General features: G+C 42.3%; 2 protein-coding genes across 2 annotated transcripts in view; both read right to left on the bottom strand.

The window, feature by feature from the left end:
• Positions 1-1119: 1119 nt before the first annotated feature.
• LOC310957796 (tubulin beta-2A chain) lies at positions 1120-5177 on the bottom strand. The gene is made up of 4 exons (XM_083928529.1): positions 5037-5177; positions 4548-4656; positions 3248-3358; positions 1120-2504 (listed from the first exon to the last, which is right to left on the bottom strand). Exons 1-4 carry the CDS (start codon positions 5091-5093, stop codon positions 1420-1422), a joined length of 1362 nt encoding a protein of 453 aa, XP_083784655.1. The 5' UTR covers positions 5094-5177; the 3' UTR covers positions 1120-1419.
• Positions 5178-9387: 4210 nt separating this feature from the next.
• The window catches only part of LOC310957674 (solute carrier family 22 member 23-like), a 34635-nt gene continuing 25165 nt past the window's right edge, over positions 9388-18857 (bottom strand). Inside the window, exons 7-10 of the mRNA XM_083928353.1 lie at positions 17908-18143; positions 16022-16054; positions 14619-14742; positions 9388-13870 (exon numbers count right to left, since the gene is read on the bottom strand). Of these exons, the coding sequence (XP_083784479.1) occupies positions 12310-13870; positions 14619-14742; positions 16022-16054; positions 17908-18143 (1954 nt within the window). The 3' untranslated portion in view covers positions 9388-12309. The remainder of the gene's footprint in view (positions 13871-14618; positions 14743-16021; positions 16055-17907; positions 18144-18857) is intronic.

Genomic DNA, 18857 nt, shown 5'->3' with positions numbered 1-18857 from the left:
GCAAAAAAACATGATCTTGAGAAAATGAAATGTATGTTTGGCCATAGAGCTAAATGTGTGTCACAAGTCAGGGCGTTAAAGGCACTGTTCTTATATATTCAGAACATTAATATGGCAGCAAACAAATATCTGTTATGTAGAGATAAAGTGAAGTAATGGAATCCTGAACAGAGAATTCAGCCACTCTCCCTCCCTTTTTTTGTTTTGATATCCGGTCTGGCTGCGCGTGCATGTGAGTGCATTGTGCATAGGTCTCAAATTGTTGGTATTTGATGAGATGGGAAACAGTCAATGAGAACCGTGAGAAGGCCACTGTATTTCCTGTAGAGCACCTTTAAAGATCCCCTCCAGACACGTATTAAGACATATCCTACATAGTCTGCTTGGAATAATGATGTGTTTTTTTTCTGCATAAAAAAAGTATATTTTCCATGATAAAATCCTTGAAAAGGCACCAACTCCCTCTACTAATCCTAATCTATGCATATGCAAATTTAGTTCATTTTGGAAAGTTTTACTGCTAGAAACAAAATGTCTTCTACTTCACTGCAAGCACCTTCTCACTGCAATCCCACTTGTATAACATATTTTTGAGTAGAGGGGGACTTAAAAAAATTAAATGTATTTATCACAATTATATTCCTCTTATCTTTATTTCCTAATAATTTTGTATTTACTGCATGGACAATTGTATGTGGGATTGACTAAAAAAAATACAGTTCTCTTGTTTATTGAAATGAAGGAGCATGTCAGTGCAGCTGTGAGGTTCATTGATGGGGTTTTCATAGTTTCTGGATGACAATGGAGGTCTATAGCACAAATGAATGAGCTATATCAGGCTTTGGCTACACATACCTGATAGTACAGGTAGCATCCCTTTTTTGTTGGTTTTATCTGTTCATGGGATTTGTTGACAATTGGAAAATTATAGAACATCACTCACTGTAACAAAAGGATGCCTCATGCATAGCATATTTATGTGGTATTAGGTCACATATTACAACTAAAACAAGGACCTAAATTGCATTAAATGAAGAGAAAGTTTGCCCTTCACCACCTGTGTAACTAATAAAAACATGACATGAAGTATTGACCGGACTGGATATTTTATTTGAGACTTGAGACAGTGAATGCATGTTGAAGTAAATGTTACAAAATTGTTTCACAAGACTTCTTAGTTTTTGACACTTGCAAAGCATGATTTTGAAAACCAATTAATATAGTACTTGCACACTTTTACCACACCCCTCATGATCTTTGTCAGTGTAAGCCACATCTATATGCAATACAATTTGAGCTAAACAGCTATATTTCATCATGATCTGCACAATGCAATATGTAGTTGAACACCTGCAGCATACTTCTTGCACCGTCCAACAATAATAAATATTTTAGGAGTGTCATGTCAGTGATTAACGATCAGTGGCGAACATCATGACGGACATCTTCCTCATCCTCTATTTCATCTTCTTCATATTCGCCCATCTCATCGGCGGTGGCATCCTGGTACTGCTGATACTCAGACACAAGGTCGTTCATGTTGCTCTCGGCCTCAGTGAACTCCATCTCATCCATTCCCTCGCCGGTGTACCAGTGGAGGAAGGCCTTGCGGCGGAACATGGCTGTGAACTGCTCAGAGATCCTCCTGAACAGCTCCTGGATGGCCGTGCTGTTGCCAATAAAGGTGGCGGACATTTTGAGGCCACGGGGAGGGATGTCGCAAACGGCGGTCTTGACGTTGTTGGGAATCCATTCGACAAAGTAGCTGCTGTTTTTGTTCTGCACACTCAACATCTGCTCATCCACTTCCTTCATTGACATACGGCCACGGAAGATGGCTGCCACAGTGAGGTAGCGTCCGTGACGGGGGTCGCAGGCTGCCATCATGTTCTTGGCGTCAAACATTTGCTGTGTGAGCTCTGGCACGGAAAGGGCACGGTACTGCTGACTACCCCTGCTTGTTAGGGGAGCAAAGCCCGGCATGAAGAAATGCAAACGGGGGAAGGGCACCATGTTAACAGCCAGCTTACGGAGGTCAGCGTTGAGTTGGCCAGGGAAGCGGAGACAGGTAGTCACCCCACTCATGGTGGCTGACACCAAGTGGTTAAGGTCTCCATAGGTAGGTGTAGTTAGCTTCAGGGTGCGGAAGCAAATATCATACAGGGCCTCATTGTCAATGCTGAAGGTCTCATCTGTGTTCTCCACGAGCTGGTGGACAGAGAGAGTGGCGTTGTAGGGCTCCACCACAGTGTCCGACACCTTTGGGGAAGGCATGACGCTGAAGGTGTTCATGATACGGTCAGGGTACTCCTCGCGGATTTTGCTAATGAGTAGCGTACCCATTCCTGAACCTGTGCCTCCACCCAGTGAGTGGGTGAGCTGAAAACCTTGGAGGCAGTCGCAGTTCTCAGACTCCTTCCTCACTACGTCCAGTACCGAGTCCACCAGCTCAGCTCCCTCGGTGTAGTGACCCTTGGCCCAGTTGTTTCCCGCTCCACTTTGACCTGCATGATGCATGTAATGTTAGGAGAAAAATCATGTAGGACATTGGTGCATTTAGCTCAAAGCATTCGTATTCCTAAGTAAAGCCTGACAGAGCCGCTAGCATGGCTGTGGAGTCTTAGTGTTTACAACCTGGCAACCCTAAAGTTGTTCTTCTTCATGTCTCATTACTGATCTATAAAGCATTAATAAACCATGTATTAACCATTAATAAAGCCATTTGTTACAGCATATTCATGACAACCTTTGAAAAGTATTCCTTGTTAGAAACAGCTGCTCAAATACCTTAAGTTATTTATTATAAAAGAGAAATCCAAAAATTCAACACATGAAACCCTTGGTAAATGCGCATTAGTTCTTTAGCTCTTTTAAGATCGCAGAATGTAGATGCTATCAAACTTAAATTCTATAACGGAGAGTCAGGCTGTGATGGAGTTTATTGGCCTCTTTATCTTCACTTGGGAGTAGCACTGCAGCATCGGCTCCTGGTAGATTTCTTTTTTGCTGAGTCACCACGAGAGCTGTCTCTGTCTGACTCAGCTGCACATGGACAATGCATCAGACTACTGGCACATTGCTGAGACGCTGCAGAAGCTTCGTGCTGGAAATGCACATTACTGTACATTGCTCTCAGGTGAAACTGAGCACAGCTTGACAGGAAATGACAGCAGCTGCTGACAGACACACATTGTATGTTTAGTCGGTTCAGGGTGAGTGGTGACAACATGATTAATTATCCACTCACCAAAGACAAAGTTGTCAGGCCTGAATAGCTGTCCAAATGGACCGGAGCGAACAGAATCCATGGTTCCTGGCTCCAGATCGACCAGAATGGCACGAGGGACGTATTTGCTGCCTTTGGACGAAAAAAAAAGAGTGTAGAGAGACGAAGGGAGGTAATGGATGGAAGGGTGGAGTAGGATATCGACAGTCTCATTGTGCATGATGTCAAAACATTTGTAGTGTATCTTGTAACCTGTATGATTATTTTATCCAAGTATTCTGATCTAAAAGGATATTAATACAGCAGCACCATATGCCGATGCAATCTTTTAGGTAAACAGGATACTACAGCCTGTCCATCAAGCTGGTCTAAATATTTAAGGACAGCACACCTTCTATTTTTACTTTATCCCTCCCTCTTCATCTGTAACCCTTCTTGCAAGGTGCAATGCTGCACTGCTTATTCTGGACCTGTGGGATTTTCAAATTGATGAGCTCTGCAGAGCACATTGAAACAAAACCTCCCCTAACCTGCTTTTTCTCTTGTTTTGCCTACGTATGTCTTGAAGTTACTTGCTCCTGTTAACATTTGCCAGTCTATTCTCTGTATTTTTTTTTAAGAGAAATTTATTCATGGGATGCCAAGTCAATAAACCATCAATAGAGACCCAGTAGGTGACACTGCCAGCATGCAATATGGAAACAAAGGATCAATAAGGCTTGTAGCTAGGAAATAGATTAGTGGTAGACAGTAATAGTGAATATGCTGTTCAGGCCTATACGCGCCTCCTGCACTGCAGACTTTTTCATTTATGCAAATCCACTGAGCGATCTCAATCCTGTCTTGAGACCTGCACTGACGTGTCCTTCTCTGACATATAGCTGCATGATTCCTGAACATCCTGTTTTATGCACAGCAGCTGTGGGGAATGACACACATTTGGAATGACCTTCAACATGCCATGGCGAGAAAAATCAGAGATGAGGTGCAATGTGGGTTTAGGGTCAGCTATACAAAGACTGCAGATACCTGTGCTCCCTATAGAGAAAGAAAGAGAGAAGGTGAGAAACAGAGGGGGAGAGAGAGAGATATTTTAGCAGATTCACTGTGCTATTTTTCCCTTCCCTCTGCATAGTGGAACCTACTTTGCCCTTACAGCTAGTGACATGAGCATACTGTAGCATTTAAATGAAGTCTGTCTGTGTAGCATATGGTCATGCAAGAACACTAAGCAACAGAAACAAAGCTTTGTGTAGTGGTGAATTATTCAGATGCAAACATGGTCTATTTAAAACAAACTTTTTTTTTCTTTTTTTTTTACCTGATGCTTCATTGTAGTAGACATTTATCCTCTCCAGCTGCAGGTCACTGTCACCTTGGTAACTCCCGGTGGGGTCGATGCCATGCTCATCACTTATCACCTCCCAGAACTAAAGATGGGACGAACATAATCATATGAACTTCAGTTGTAGAGGTCATTTAGCAACATAGCATGGTGTGAAAACGAGTTAAAGGGCGTGCGTCAGGCCTCATTGCGCATCTGTTTGGTGACAAAAGGACACGCAGCAGCATGGAGGCCACAGCACTGCACTGCCCTGCTGAACTGCACCCATATAAACAATTAATAATCTCAACATTAAAAAAAAAGAAATATATATATATATATTTGTATATGCACAGAATATGCTAAACTAATTATTAGAATGACTCAAAAAATACATCCCTGAAAAAAGAACACAAGGCTTGTGCGCATTAAAATTACAACGACGTTCATTCCCTCCTTTCCTAAATTGAAGGGCAATATTCATACCTTCGCCCCAATCTGATTCCCACACTGTCCAGCCTGAATGTGAACGATTTCCCTCATGGTGCGCTGCGGATGCGGGCAGAGAGCGTCCTATCTCGACTTCACCGGCGTTCAGTCTTCAGTCTCTTGCCGCTGTGTTTCTCAAAAATCAGCACTTGCCTCATTTCTAGGGAGAGTGTTGAGCCGGCGAGATAGATAAACGTGCTGCTGGTCAGATGACGTCACACACAGCGCAGCATCCCCAATATCCCAGTCAGCCAATGCGAGCGCTCAGGTTTGATGCAGTGGGCTAGAGGATCATGCCGCATCATCCTTTCTGACATCACCCTGGCCCATGCAGGGGAAATGTGTCGAACTTAATACCGAAGGCTGCAGTTCTACATGTACTGCCGATTCAATGAGGACTGTGTAAATACAATGTTCAGCAGCAACTATACGTGTATTTGCCTGTTGTTTAAAGCTCCAGATTGAATAATTAAATATTTTGATTAGGGATTTTATAAAATATATACTGAGAGATGTTCATGTTGTAGTCTGAGTAATGCAGATGCTCCTATAAATTAAGAAAATGTTTCAGACAGGGCCGGATTAACTCGCTGGGGGGCCTAGGGGGCAAAAATGAGCCTTGGGCCTCCATTGAGCCCCCGGTCTCACTCATTACATTATTGATACATTAGTGATGCGCAAGCTGAGGAAGCTGTAAAATACACACACACAGACACACACGCACACACACACACAGGGAAAACCTGGGAGAAAAACCGAGCTGCTGCCCGCTGCACGGGCGAATAGCAGTAGCTGGGTAAAATTGGCATGTTACAAAACTGTCTTCTTGTGGCTCCTGGCTCTACACTGTGGCTAGACTGTTTGTTTGTCTCTTATTTTATGGGGATAAAATCTGTTTCTGATCGTCTATCCCACATCTCCCCTTCATGTAACATTCACTTGCACTCAGACATAAGAGTTCTGCTATTGTAAATATTCGACCAGCCACAAATCTTTAGGCTATTTAATAGATTGTCCACTGCAGCATATTTTAGGGGTGGTAGCTCCCACCTTATGTCACCCTGGTAGATCTGCCACTGCAGCAAAAAAAAAAAGTTTACATTTTCTTTTTCCTCCAGAGGGGCAGCTAAGGCGAAGAGGGCTGTTGCTGTGGCAACTTTAGCCCAACCTTGTGCATGTCCCTGCAACCACACATTCCCCAGCCCATTTTGTCCGGAGTCGCAGAAACCAACCAGTATTTCAATCAGGGGAGACAAGTGAATGGAGAAAACACAACTGTTTATTATAACAGATGCTATGTAACTCTAAAGGGAGATCTGTAATCAAGGAGTGTCTGCACTGAGCAGCAGCAAGATAAATCCCCCCATGGAGTCTAGACACTGGGGGTGGTGGCTGATGATTCTACTGAGATTCATGAAGCTGTGATGTGACTCTGAAATGACAGTTGACATAACATTAAAATAAACATATGAGATAGGGATACTGTTACAATCTGGCCTGAAAATGCACTCTCTAAAGTACAGGACTGCTTCACACCGACAAACTGGGACATATTCGAACACCAGGACCTGGAAACATTCACAGGAACGGTACTGGACTATATCAAGTTCTGCATCTTAAACTTACTGTGGACAAAAACATTTGTGTTTTCTCAAAAATGTAACCCTGGATGTCCAGCCAGGACGCAAGCTCCTCAGAGCCCGCGATGCTGCCTTCAGGTCAGATGAAAGAGCTCTGTACAGGGCTGCTCGAGCCAATCTGAAGAGAGGAATTAGAAAAGCCAAGACAGACCATAAGAAGAGCATGGAGTCACACCAGTCCAGCAATAACACACGGGAGGTATGGCGGGGCAATCAAGGTATAACAAACTACAGAGGCTTTGCGGCGAAGACAGAAGACCAAAGTGCACCGCTGGCAGAGGAGCTAAACTGCTTCTTTTCCCACTTTAAGTCATCAAAACAGCAGCATTCATCCGCTTCAGCCCTGCTCCCACCCTCACCTGGCTCCTGCACTACTCCACTCACTGTAAGGAAGCACAATGTCAGACGGGGCACACAGCACCAACTTAGCCCCCCTGTACATCAATTGTGAATGTGTTGAGAGGGTCCACACTTTCCAGATTCTCGGAACCTCATCTCTGCTGACATCTCCTGGACGGACAACATCACAGTGGTCATCAAGAAGGCTCAGCAGCGGTTGCACTTCCTGAGGGTACTCAGGAAGCATAACCTGGACTCCAACCTGCTGCTGACCTTCTACCCCTCGTCCATTGATAGACTGCTGACATACTGCATTAAAGAGAGAGGCTTCAGAGGGTAAGGCAGCACAGAAGATCTTTGGTGTCCTCTCCCCTCCCTAATGAACGTTTACTCCTCCCGCTGCCTCAGCAGGGCAAAAAAACATAATCAAGGACAGCTCCCATCCTGCATCTGTCCTGTGTAACCTGCTGCCCTCAGGGAGGCGCTACAGATGCGGCAGCACAAAGACAAACAGACTCAAGAACAGTTTCTTTCCCAAAGCCATAACCACCCTAAACTCACACATGCACTGACTTCATAGCCTAACCCTGTTCCTCCGGGCTTCCCTCTATCCACCTACTTTGCAATTTGTCTTCAATATGAGCAATATTCAATATTGTTTTTCAAAATTTTCAATTTTCAATATGTGCAATATATTGTATATAGGAATATTTTATTCTTTTAATATACTTGTATACAGCACCACATAACTCTGCACCTTTGCTCAATTTTATGTCTTATTTTTTATTTTTTTATACCTCCATACATGTCTGTACCGAGTAGGAGCTGATTTTAATCTCATTGTACTGTGTATAGTGACAATAAAAGGCATTCTGATTCTGATTCTGAAATAATAAGATTTCAACAGATGCGGCAGCAGGATGATAGGCTAACAACGTAGGTGTCAAGGTGCTATTGGGTAGATGTGAACAGGTGTGACCATGACTGACAACCCTAGACAATGGCAGTAAAGAAATGCTGAGTGAGCATGCATGAGAGGAATGAATGACATGATTTATGAGAAAGAAACTACAGGTCTAAGGCTGACCTCATGCTATAGGTTCATTTCTACACTGCTACGCTGCTCCAGATTTGCTGTATGTTAGTTGTGATCCTTTGATCAACCCATTTGACCTTACAAATGTGTAGTTATGTACCAACCACATACAGCAGTGGTTGGTGCATAAAGGATGCCCCTGAGGTCTGGGGCTCTGCTCTGTTGGTAATCCAGCCTATAAAACCATATTGGATGACTAAAATAAAAGTTAAATAGAAAACAGTCATAACAGTTTTTTATTCTATCAAAGTTACTTCTTTTTTATAGATATACGCCCTACATCAATGGCGAATGTGTTGAGAGGGTCCACACCTTCCGGATTCATGTACTTTGTACTTTGCACATCTCAAGAACTATTTATCTGATCTACTTTAAACTTGGCGGGTCTTTTGCTGGAGACCCAAAGAAATGCATCGTCGTATGTGGTGCAATTTGGCCACATGGTGGTTCTATGAAAATTAACTTTATGGCATGTAACTTTTGAACCGTAAGTCCCAGAGAGTCCACACAGATCTTTCCATATAAGCCATCAATTTTCCAACATTCTGAATTGTGTCCAAATAGTTTTTTTTGGCTACTACTCCTACAAATTTTCAGCAACTGTCACTAAATTTGGTACAGAACATGTCTGAACCGAACCAGAAAATGTTGCTTTTTCAGGTTGTTGATGTTCCATATCATTTTGTTATAGCTGGTCCTCAAAGTTTGCTCAAATGCTGTGGGCAGGGCTTATATTACAAAAATGTCACATCTCCTGAACACTTTGTGCTATTGCAACCATGTATAGTGGGCATGTGTAGATGCTATGTCTGCTTAACCATGACAAATTTGGTGCGATTTGGCAAACTGAAAAGGATGAAATCTCTGGCTGTTAATGTACACAGTAGATGTATGACTTTCAGATTTCAGAAGAAATTTTCATCCAAAAGTTCACACTGGGCAGGTGTATTGCAGTGTACCCAAAGGAGTGCGAAGTCCATTCAGATGAGCTGTTCTCAAGAACACTGCAAGCAGCATTTCTGGATCCAAGCAATCGGTCCGCTCCAAACAGGCACACATTCTGGACGGCCAAGTGCTCCAAACAGGCAAGCCCTTTGACAACGCTGCAAGCAGAGACAGGGAGCTGAGCAATCGGCCCCTTCCGAATAGACACACGTTCTGAGCAGGCACGCCTTTAATGGGCACTGCAGTAGTGTTATAAAACAAAGCACTCACTGGTATCCATAGTTGATCAATAAATAGTGGTTTATTTCAACAACAGGTATGGCTTATATACAAGTGCATTATGTCTGTTAAAACAAAACAAAATGACACCAAACAATCGGAAATTATAAATGGTACAATCCATGTTTTTTACATTCATTCAAATCTCCCATGAGGAAATTTTGAGTCGCACAGTTGAGAGAAGCAAAACCTGAAATGTGTACACTGGGGACTTCATGTCTCTGAAAACTGTATCTCAGTTCAAAACTATTCATCAGTCCACGTTATGATCTATGATCCTTAATCTTAGTGATGCTGCTGGGCATTGCTCCACACATTTGCTATTTACAAAGGCATAGCCCAGTTGTTGTTTTTTTGTGTTGTTTTTTGCTTTATCACCAATCACTGTCTTCTAGTCCACCCATCGCTGGTGCTAACATTGCTTTGGATTGCTCTGACTGATTATTACTTCAATTTTGACTCCAGATAAATTACTCCCATCAGCACCGTGAAATAGCTGCATGGGAGTTGTGAAAATGGAAGCTACTGATCTTCGAGAAGACACTGATTATATTGTGCTGTCACTGCCCTTACACTGGTGTTGCATGGGGTTTTGGCAATACATTTCTGCAATACGCACACTGAGACAGAGAGACCAACACTCAGACAACGAAGATTCAGAGTAATGTGAACCTACTGATCACTGCAGTCAACCCACTCTTTACTGCAGATATGCAAAGAATTATGTTCAGTGTCAACACCCTTTTCCACAAAGAAGATTACGTGTGGGTCTATTGCAAAACTGAACGTGTCACAAGTATTCAAAATCACACTCCTTTTTCCCTTTTTTTTTTACTGTCGAGACGCCAAGTTCCACCCAGTTTGACATCACATGATTGCAGGGCATTGTGCTTTGAGGCTTAGCAGCATGGCATGTTAGACATTAAATGTTCATAGGAATCTTTGACTAAACAGAAGTCTCTTAACTGGTCAATTAAAAGGTAAATATATCAATCGGATTTCCTACCTAGATTCGAGCTCCATTTGAGGAAAAAAAAAACACAGGCAGGTTTGCTCAACCATTCAGATACCTAAAGATATGTAGCGCCTTTTTCAGTGCACATTTGACTTAGATGAAAGCAAAAGGAGGATTTTGGTGTGTAAAGTACCTGTAAGATTCTTGTACCACAGGATAGTGTGAATAACACAAGTCCGGTTATGTCCTTGACTCCTTAATGAGACCTTAATAGATCACCAGTACCCTCTGGAGAAATGTGCCGAGAGGGTTTTATCACATTTGAAATGACAAGACATCATTATGTTTTACAGTAAAATGTAATCATTATTATTTATCATTGTTATTGTAAACAGTGGTGTATCCGTAATCATACATCTTTCTCCGACAAAGCATGAAGTGTAAAACTACAACAAGTTACACACAAGTCAAGTATAACACTGTCCACGGATGGAAACAGGCTTTGGAAGAGAAAGTGCCTCCATAAGCAAGAGTGTGGCAATTTTGGATAATGAATAGGTTAAATAACAATTTGACCTATATATTCTAAAATATATATATGACGTATTGCATTGTTTTTAAGGTAAACTTAGTTGTGCATGTGAAAGTAGGAACGTACTGACATACATAAACTATTTTAATGCCAGAACATGATTTGGAAAAACACACTGAAGGTTATCGATGCTGTGACAGTTGGCAATCACATTGAACATTTTGTCAACCATTGGTTTCATTTCAAAAATAGATTTTATGTCTTTTTAAGGTTTGCTTTTAAGATTTGTTTTACTGACACGTTCACAATTATTTTCATGCTTTGTCCCAACTGTAGAGAATAAAGTGGCACCACGCTGAGGGGCCACAAATACTGGGAGAATGTAGTATAGCTTTGTACAATAAGGGCACGCCATGGGAGATTATTTAAAATAATACTTTTTAAATTTGAAAAGAAAGACTGAATCAAGCTCAACTACTAATTATGCATTTACTTACAATATCACATTTACAAAGAAGAGCATCTGCATACCATAAATTCCATTGATTGAAATGATTGGAAAAATAAGTTTCTTCAGACCGACAAAATATGGGTCATTCTTTTCTCCAATATCGTTGTCCATACAATGAACCACGTGTTGATGAAAGCAATTTACTGATCTCAATCCCATCTCTCAATCCTAATTCATCAAATGGTGATATAGCTTTTCAGTCTTTTGTTAAATTGAATATATAATTTACTATATTTTGTATTTCTGAACTGTGGAAAAGGATTTATCCGATTCATTTTAATGCATAAACAGTCTATGGCAGGGGACTGCAATAAACAGCACTTCCCCACACAGGCATATTATGTATTCATACTAATTTTTTTGGCACTATGTCTACATGTAATTTTGGTCAGAGTAGTTTTTGGCATAGTGTTAAGAAAAATCACTCCAATTTGGATTGTTAACCTCTGTAACTGCAAAAAGATATGTTGTAACATTCAGGGTTTCTTTGTCCATACAGGTAAGGCGATATTTTTATACAAATATGTTAGACAGACACTACATTTTGAGCAAAAGTACCAGTGATTTGATTTTTTTGTTTTGTTTTTAGCATCATTTTATTTCTCACAAGTCCCCTCAGTGATTGTGGGTTTAATCGTCTCTTTAAAAGAACAGACAGTGATTTCCCATTCATTTACATCAAAGTAGTTTATAGGCTGGTGATTTCCAGTGACATTCAAAAAAAGCAGAAGATTCTGTCACATTGTCACAAACCAGCCTCTGGCCCTCTCTCTCTCTTGCGTGGTCTCATTTATTGGCTAAATGCAGGAAGAGAGGGGGACATTGAGAAACATAGCATCTCTATAAGACTTGTCTACTCAGCTCCAGGTGGGGGAAATCTTCAGCAAGTGCCTGAAGTCTGAGTAGGACAGTTCGTGCCCCCCCTCCCTACCCCCTCCTTGGTTATTCATATGTAGGCTGCTTCCTCACAGGATCATAACGACGCCTTGCCATTGACAGTGTTGTTTTCTGTGCTGGCACTGTCCCTGATAGAAAGGACGCCTGAGTCTATGGGGGAGGAGACGGTGCAGTCAATTAGAGAGGGGGGAGTTGCTTCTGTAGAGCCTGAATCTGTGATCGAAGTTGGTGCTGAACCTACGGCAAGGGAAGCAGCTGAATCTTGCGTAGGCTGAACAGTCAGAGTGTTATATTCCGGAGTGGAGGTGTGCACAATGTCTGTGACAGGGAGAATGGTAGGAATTGGTGCAGTGGTGTTGACAGCATCTATGACGAGGGGAGAGCAAGAGGCCGTTGAGGGTGTCTGGCCTGAGTCAGTGGGTGGAGGAGGAGTGGGCGCAGGGCAAACAGTGACTGGGCTAGGGGGAGTAGGAGAACGAGGGGATATATCATTTACACAGGGAGAGGTAGGATCTAACTGTGGTGGTGGGGGGTCTATGACAGGAATTATGGGGGAGTGTCTAGTGGGAGGAGTAGATGTAGAGTCTTCTACTATTTCTAACTGGATGGGAATGTCAGAGTTTTCGCTAATGGGTGGAGGAGGGTCAGTGGAAATGTTGCAATCTGTTATTGGAACAGGAGAGGGGGTAGGGGGTGGTGGGAGGCTGTCATGCAAAGATGGACTAGGGGAGTCCGCTAAAGTGGCATGAATGTCCTCTAGCAAAGGCGTGTCGAATTCTGGGGCAATACCGTTGAGCTTATTTCCCACAGGGTTGGGGGATTCTAATGTTGAGCTAGGTGGGGGTTCGATGATGGGTGTGGTACAGATTAATAAGGAGGCAGGCACAGTTTGAGGGATGGGGGGAGTGGAACGGTTTATTAAGGGTGAAGGGGTAATGGCTGACTCTTCTGAAGGGGAAGACCCAATGTCATTCATTTCAGGAATGGCAGGATCCATCAGCGGCTCAACAGAATCCAGGACTATTGCTGGAAGTTCTTCGGCATTGGATAAAAGTGGGTCTGTGACGCTTGGGGGTTTGTGTACAGGAGTGGAAGACAGCAGGTGCTCTTTACTGGCATGTAAGATGCCGTCTTTACCCAGCACTGTGATGGGGGCTGTGGACAAAGAGGGAACTGAGACACCGTTGGGGTCTTTAAGCTCAGGCTTGCCAGGGTGCACCTCCATGAACATGGAAGCGGACATGTCTCCAACCGATGGAGCGGTCAAATCAACGGCTGAAGACGCGGTGGAGTCCATGGTGGACACCGCAGTGGCAGCTGCTTCATGGAGCGGCGTGTCATGCACCCTGGTGTAGTCCCTGCTGCTCTCAGATTGAGCCAGCAAGAGGCGCTGTTCTCCAGGTTTCCTCGGGGGAAGGAGCGGTTGACGGGTGTAGCTCTCACCATCAGCCAGGGTCTCGGGGAGGGGCTGGTAGCGCGTCTCAGGCAGCAGGAGAATGCAAATGATGCAGATGAGAGTGCAGCAGGCAAAGATTATGTGGTGAAGAAAATAGCCCTTCTGATTGTGGAGCTCCATGATGGGTGCAGTCAGCATGCCGAAGCCAGCGCTGGCTAGGACCAGGCCCAGCCCACCACCCCTACGATGAGACGGAAAATGTTATCACATGGTAGGATATAGAATTTATCCTCACTCATACCTAAAAACCTCATAAACCTCATATAAACCACCCAAAGAGCAAGCAGTTCGCCACAATTTATGTAAATCAGGATGAACATATTGTCCTGGCCTATCACCGAATAAATTGATGAACAGGGAAGATATCTCTTTTTTTCTTCTTTCGTCTGTTGATGTGTCACTGTCATTTTAGCAAACAGCAGCAGAGAGTGCTGCAGCACCATCAAACGCCCTCTTCTACATTCAGTCCCATCCCTCTCCAGTAATTGCCTCAGTTCACCACCAGAGGCCGCAGGTGGAGCACTATCGGCAGACACACCCCTTACATAACCCCAGATAATGAACATCCAGTGCTGTGTCATATATTCTCAAAGGGGATGGCTAATTTGTACAAGATGTGGATTACATTGACACTGAACCATGAGAGTCTGTTTGATGATTTCAACCATTCCTTGAACAGAAGGTGGAGCAGCTAATCCATCTTGTAGGAACATGTGATGCTATGGTCTGTATTAACTGAATTATAAACTAATCAGAACATTGGAATATGTGTAGAAAGTACACTTCAAATATCTGCAATACTTGTCAACTGTTTGACAATGCACAAACTAGAGCAAACATGAACACAAATAATGTCCCGTATATTGATTCATTCCTCAAGAGTAAAGCACATTTAGAGACATTAAGGCTCAGTGTTTTAGTGGGCCTACCTGATCACAGTGGGAGTGATCTCAGCACAAAAGAAGATGCTCAGGTTGCTGACTGCGTGGGAAGAGAACATGCCGATGATGGAGAAGGCAATGGAGAAGTTCTTATTCAGTGTACCTGAGCTATCTGCAAACAAAGCAGGAGATGCACATATGGAAATTTGTACTTTAGACAACATACATAGAAACGTCAATGGGTTGCCGTGAATTCAAATGGTGAAATTATTAGGATATATGGAAGCCAAGAAAGGCCATAAAATGTGTAATGTTCTTATAAGCAATTGTATACCTAATTGTGAAATTTAACTACCACTGAGTGCTTCATGTTGAAATCTAAATACATCATATAATTTTACAAGTTGTGCAATTTCTAAAAGTGATTTCTGGTTTCATAGATTCAGAATACTCCAGTGTCCAAGTCTTTCAGTCAATCATCTGACTTTCTTTCTTGGATCGTGTGACTGAGAGGATGTAACCTGATAGGAGAGAGGTCTGATTGATTAATTCAGGTTAATTATACTTGGCAGCCCAGCTGTCGAAGTTTGAAATTTTGAATTCTTTTGTCTTAAAGCAATCTGTTTTTTTACCTAAGCTCATTTATTTTGGAATGAAGAGAATGCGAAAGTTGTTGAAATTGTACTCAAACCACATAAAGATGAATTTCAGTGGTAAGGCGTGGCATTTCTGTGCTTCCGTAGAATAACACATAATGTATCACCTCTGTTAAAAATAACATTATATAATATATATATTTAATCTGATTCTGCAGCTGAATGGAGAACAAATGTAAATAAATTATTGACACAAGACACAGATTGTCTGTGCATGTGTATGTATTTCTTCTTCTTCTTCTTCTTTAGAATAAATCATCACAACTAATTGCAAACTGTGAATTTAAAAATATTGACACTATAGACACACACTATATAAGGCATCTAGAAGATGGCATTTAGGGAATCATCGGGAGACTGCTCTGTGATCAGCTCTTGCTTCCCACAGGGAGATTAGTGAGGAGAGAATAAAGAGATGAGAGCAGTGAATGAAGGCTGGTTGTGAGATACCCAGCTCATTAACAAAGAAACAGCTCACCTTCAACACAAAGAGGAAGTGAAAAAGCTAATTACATATAAGACTTCATTATGTGTCTCTGCAGGGCTTGTATACACCCAATAAAAAGCTGCAGGATGACTGTATGCAGCACATTTTCTCAAAACCTCATCAAGAGAATACAACACCCTAAGCGATGAGTGGTGTAAGGCAGTTCAAATCACACTTTTAAAACAATGTGAAACTGATGAATATGATGGTGGAAAAACATCTGAGCAAAAGTACTCAATTATTAATCAGTTTATCTACCCAACTCAAATACAGGACTTAAGAAGAATATAAATAAACAGATTACATACCTATATTTAGATGGCCACTGTACTTCCCCAGCACTAGAGGAGGAGGAGAGAGATAAACAGATATGTATCAGTGTGAGACACAAAACAGAACAATGATCACATGTGCTTAGACAATTCATTTAATCTGGCCTCTAACATTAAAACCAAAAACAACACATGCTGTGCTTGTCAACACACGCTGACATAAACAGTTTCAAAGGGGAACATGAAACATGAGCATAACCTTGATATGTTGACTCAGGTTAAACATTATGGCTTGTTCATTTGTAACTGAATAAACTGACTTGTGCAGGGTATTGAGCACTTTTTGGTACACATTGACTAAAACAGCAGTTTGTAATCATGTTCTACGACTCCATTAGAAACAACTACAGGAAAGAAATCTTGTACATAGTGCACCCACCACACTGAGTGTTGTCATTTACAGCATGTGTGGAGGAGAGAAACAAGACCACTGCAATCAATTAAAACAAATGTTTTTACAATATCAACATATATCATTAAATGGAAGACGTATTACAAAATAACATATGAGGGCAGTGGTTCCCACTGGGAACCAGTTCTGCACGGCAAGCAGAGCACAGACAAGTCTGTGAGATTACTGCCAGGTGCACGACAAGCAGAATCATGAATCTACACCAAACATCACAACGACCAAAACTAAGACAAGGAAATATCACAAGGCATATCCAGCCCTGGGCTTTACCAAGTACAACTGTGGGTAATGAAGAAAGAAGGAGGTCTTGATTTTTTTTTTCTTTAATCTACAAAAGGGGTTCCCTGCAGAAAATGTTTGGGAACCACTGTATGAGGGGGTCAAACTGGTATTTGGATGCAATGAAAATTACCATAACTTACTCTATTACTTTTTTAGGTGGAAGTAGCAGTAAGTTTGGTATTCTAAGTGGCTACACCCATGGTGGTTAACTTCCACCGCTCTCTACAACGACAGTGAAAGTAAGTTGCCTTCAATTTAGCAAATAATGCCTTGTATTTTTAACAGACAATTAAAGGGATTTAGGTTAGGGTAAGGAGGTTTAGTTTTTTTAAGTTAGGTATGAGGTACTTATCCATAGTCAGTGTTTTAACTTCTGGAGAAGAAGACAGGAGTACCACCATGGAAGCTAAGCAAACTATTGCTGTGGATGGGGGGTAGCAACTAAATGCATTTTAGCCACCTTAAAAAGGCCACCTAATAAATCAACCTGAGTTTAAGTGTAGGCTATTGTATTAATACCTTACTGTCAGAAAGGGCTTTCTGGCAAGGAACTGAAGCATTGTATTCATCTATGGTCTCATGGAAGCCACCATACTGCATTAACAAAAACAGTCATTTTGCCCTCACAGAACACGGGAGTTGCTGGGATACCACTTTGTTTGTTTATTCATTTTGTTAGTTCCTAATCCTTTAAAGCCCCGAAGGCCAAGGATAACCCAAACAAGCAACTCTCGTTTTTTTTCGCAAGGTAAAACTATTGTTTTTGTCAATAGAGTCCAGTAATTTTGACGAGAGCGATAAAAACGTTTTCTCCCATGTAACCAAACAGGGCTGTTGATGGCAAGATAAAAGTGATGAAATTATTCTAAAAATAGCATAGTCTTAAACTGATATTTATTTTTTTGGAGGCTTAAATACATTGTCACAATACAATATAGGTGATGCCTGCTTCTCCGAACTGGAATCGCCATCTACTGTATAGTCTATGGTCTGTATTCAATAAACTGTGAAAGAGGATTAGCGTATCATGGGAAACACTGGTTCCAGTTTGCACTGGAAATCGCGCCCATAATTCATAATTCACGCAAGCTATATATATTCAAAGCCAATAAACATGGCCACTGTGGTATCATCTTAAATGGACATGTGTTCCTCGTAAAGTACTCACAATTGAGCAGGCCCAGCTGCAGCAGTGATGCCAGGGCGGTGATGATCATAAACATGAGAAGGCCACCCCGTCGGCCCATTAGGCCCACCGCGGGGCACAGCGCCATGCAGGACGCCACCGCGATGCCTGCCATGGTGTAATAATCTGCATAGAAGTTGTGGAACATGGTCGTCTCCTGCGCTTCAGGGTCCATCATGCTGCGGGCAAAGCAGTGGTGGATCCCGTAGCCTGTAAGCCTGGGTAAAGAACATAACATAGGGCTAGGTTGGGGGATACTAGCAGTGAAAGTATGTTCAGTAGGAGAGAAATAAGTGAAGGGTGAAAATAATCAAAACAGAGGAAAGGACAACATGGTAAGCACAAGGGAAGCAGATACAGAGAACACAGAGCCAAGCAAATCTAAAAGATGAAGAGGTTCGGAGGAAACGGAAGAGGGATAATAAAAGGTTTATCACGTTTTCTTTCATCTCAACTGATCTCCAAGAAACTGCACACATGTAAACACTGACTTATTGATGCACAAGCACCCACATCCCTCAAGCATACACAAAGAGAGTCTCTCTCTCTCTCTCTCTCTCTCTCTCTCTCTCTCTTTCTCTCCTGTCTGATGTTTCATAAGGACACAGCTCATGTAAAATGTATGCTGACTTGGAGAGTTAGGGATACCATTCACTGAAGCAGAGCTAAAGCTGGGTCAGCCTAGCTAGAGATGAGGTCTCAGATGGAGAGCAGAGGAGAGATCCCACCGGAGATGAAAAGAGAGAGCAGCACAAATATGGGAGGGCAAAAGCTTTGAGGGCTACTGATCAATGCTGTATCGAGCCTCCAGGTTAATAGTGCCATCTCGACTGCACAAAATGGCGCTTCTGACTGGCATTGCCTCGCCCATCACAAACATACAAGCACACACACGCATTTCCCTTTTTCTTCCCTCTCTCTCTCTGGTTGTC

The sequence above is a fragment of the Echiichthys vipera genome (assembly GCF_963691815.1).
Source record: "Echiichthys vipera genome assembly, chromosome: 15".
Taxonomy (NCBI): domain Eukaryota; kingdom Metazoa; phylum Chordata; class Actinopteri; order Perciformes; family Trachinidae; genus Echiichthys; species Echiichthys vipera.
The sequence above is the reverse complement of the archived record's forward strand: the minus strand, read 5'-3'. Positions and strand labels throughout refer to the sequence as shown.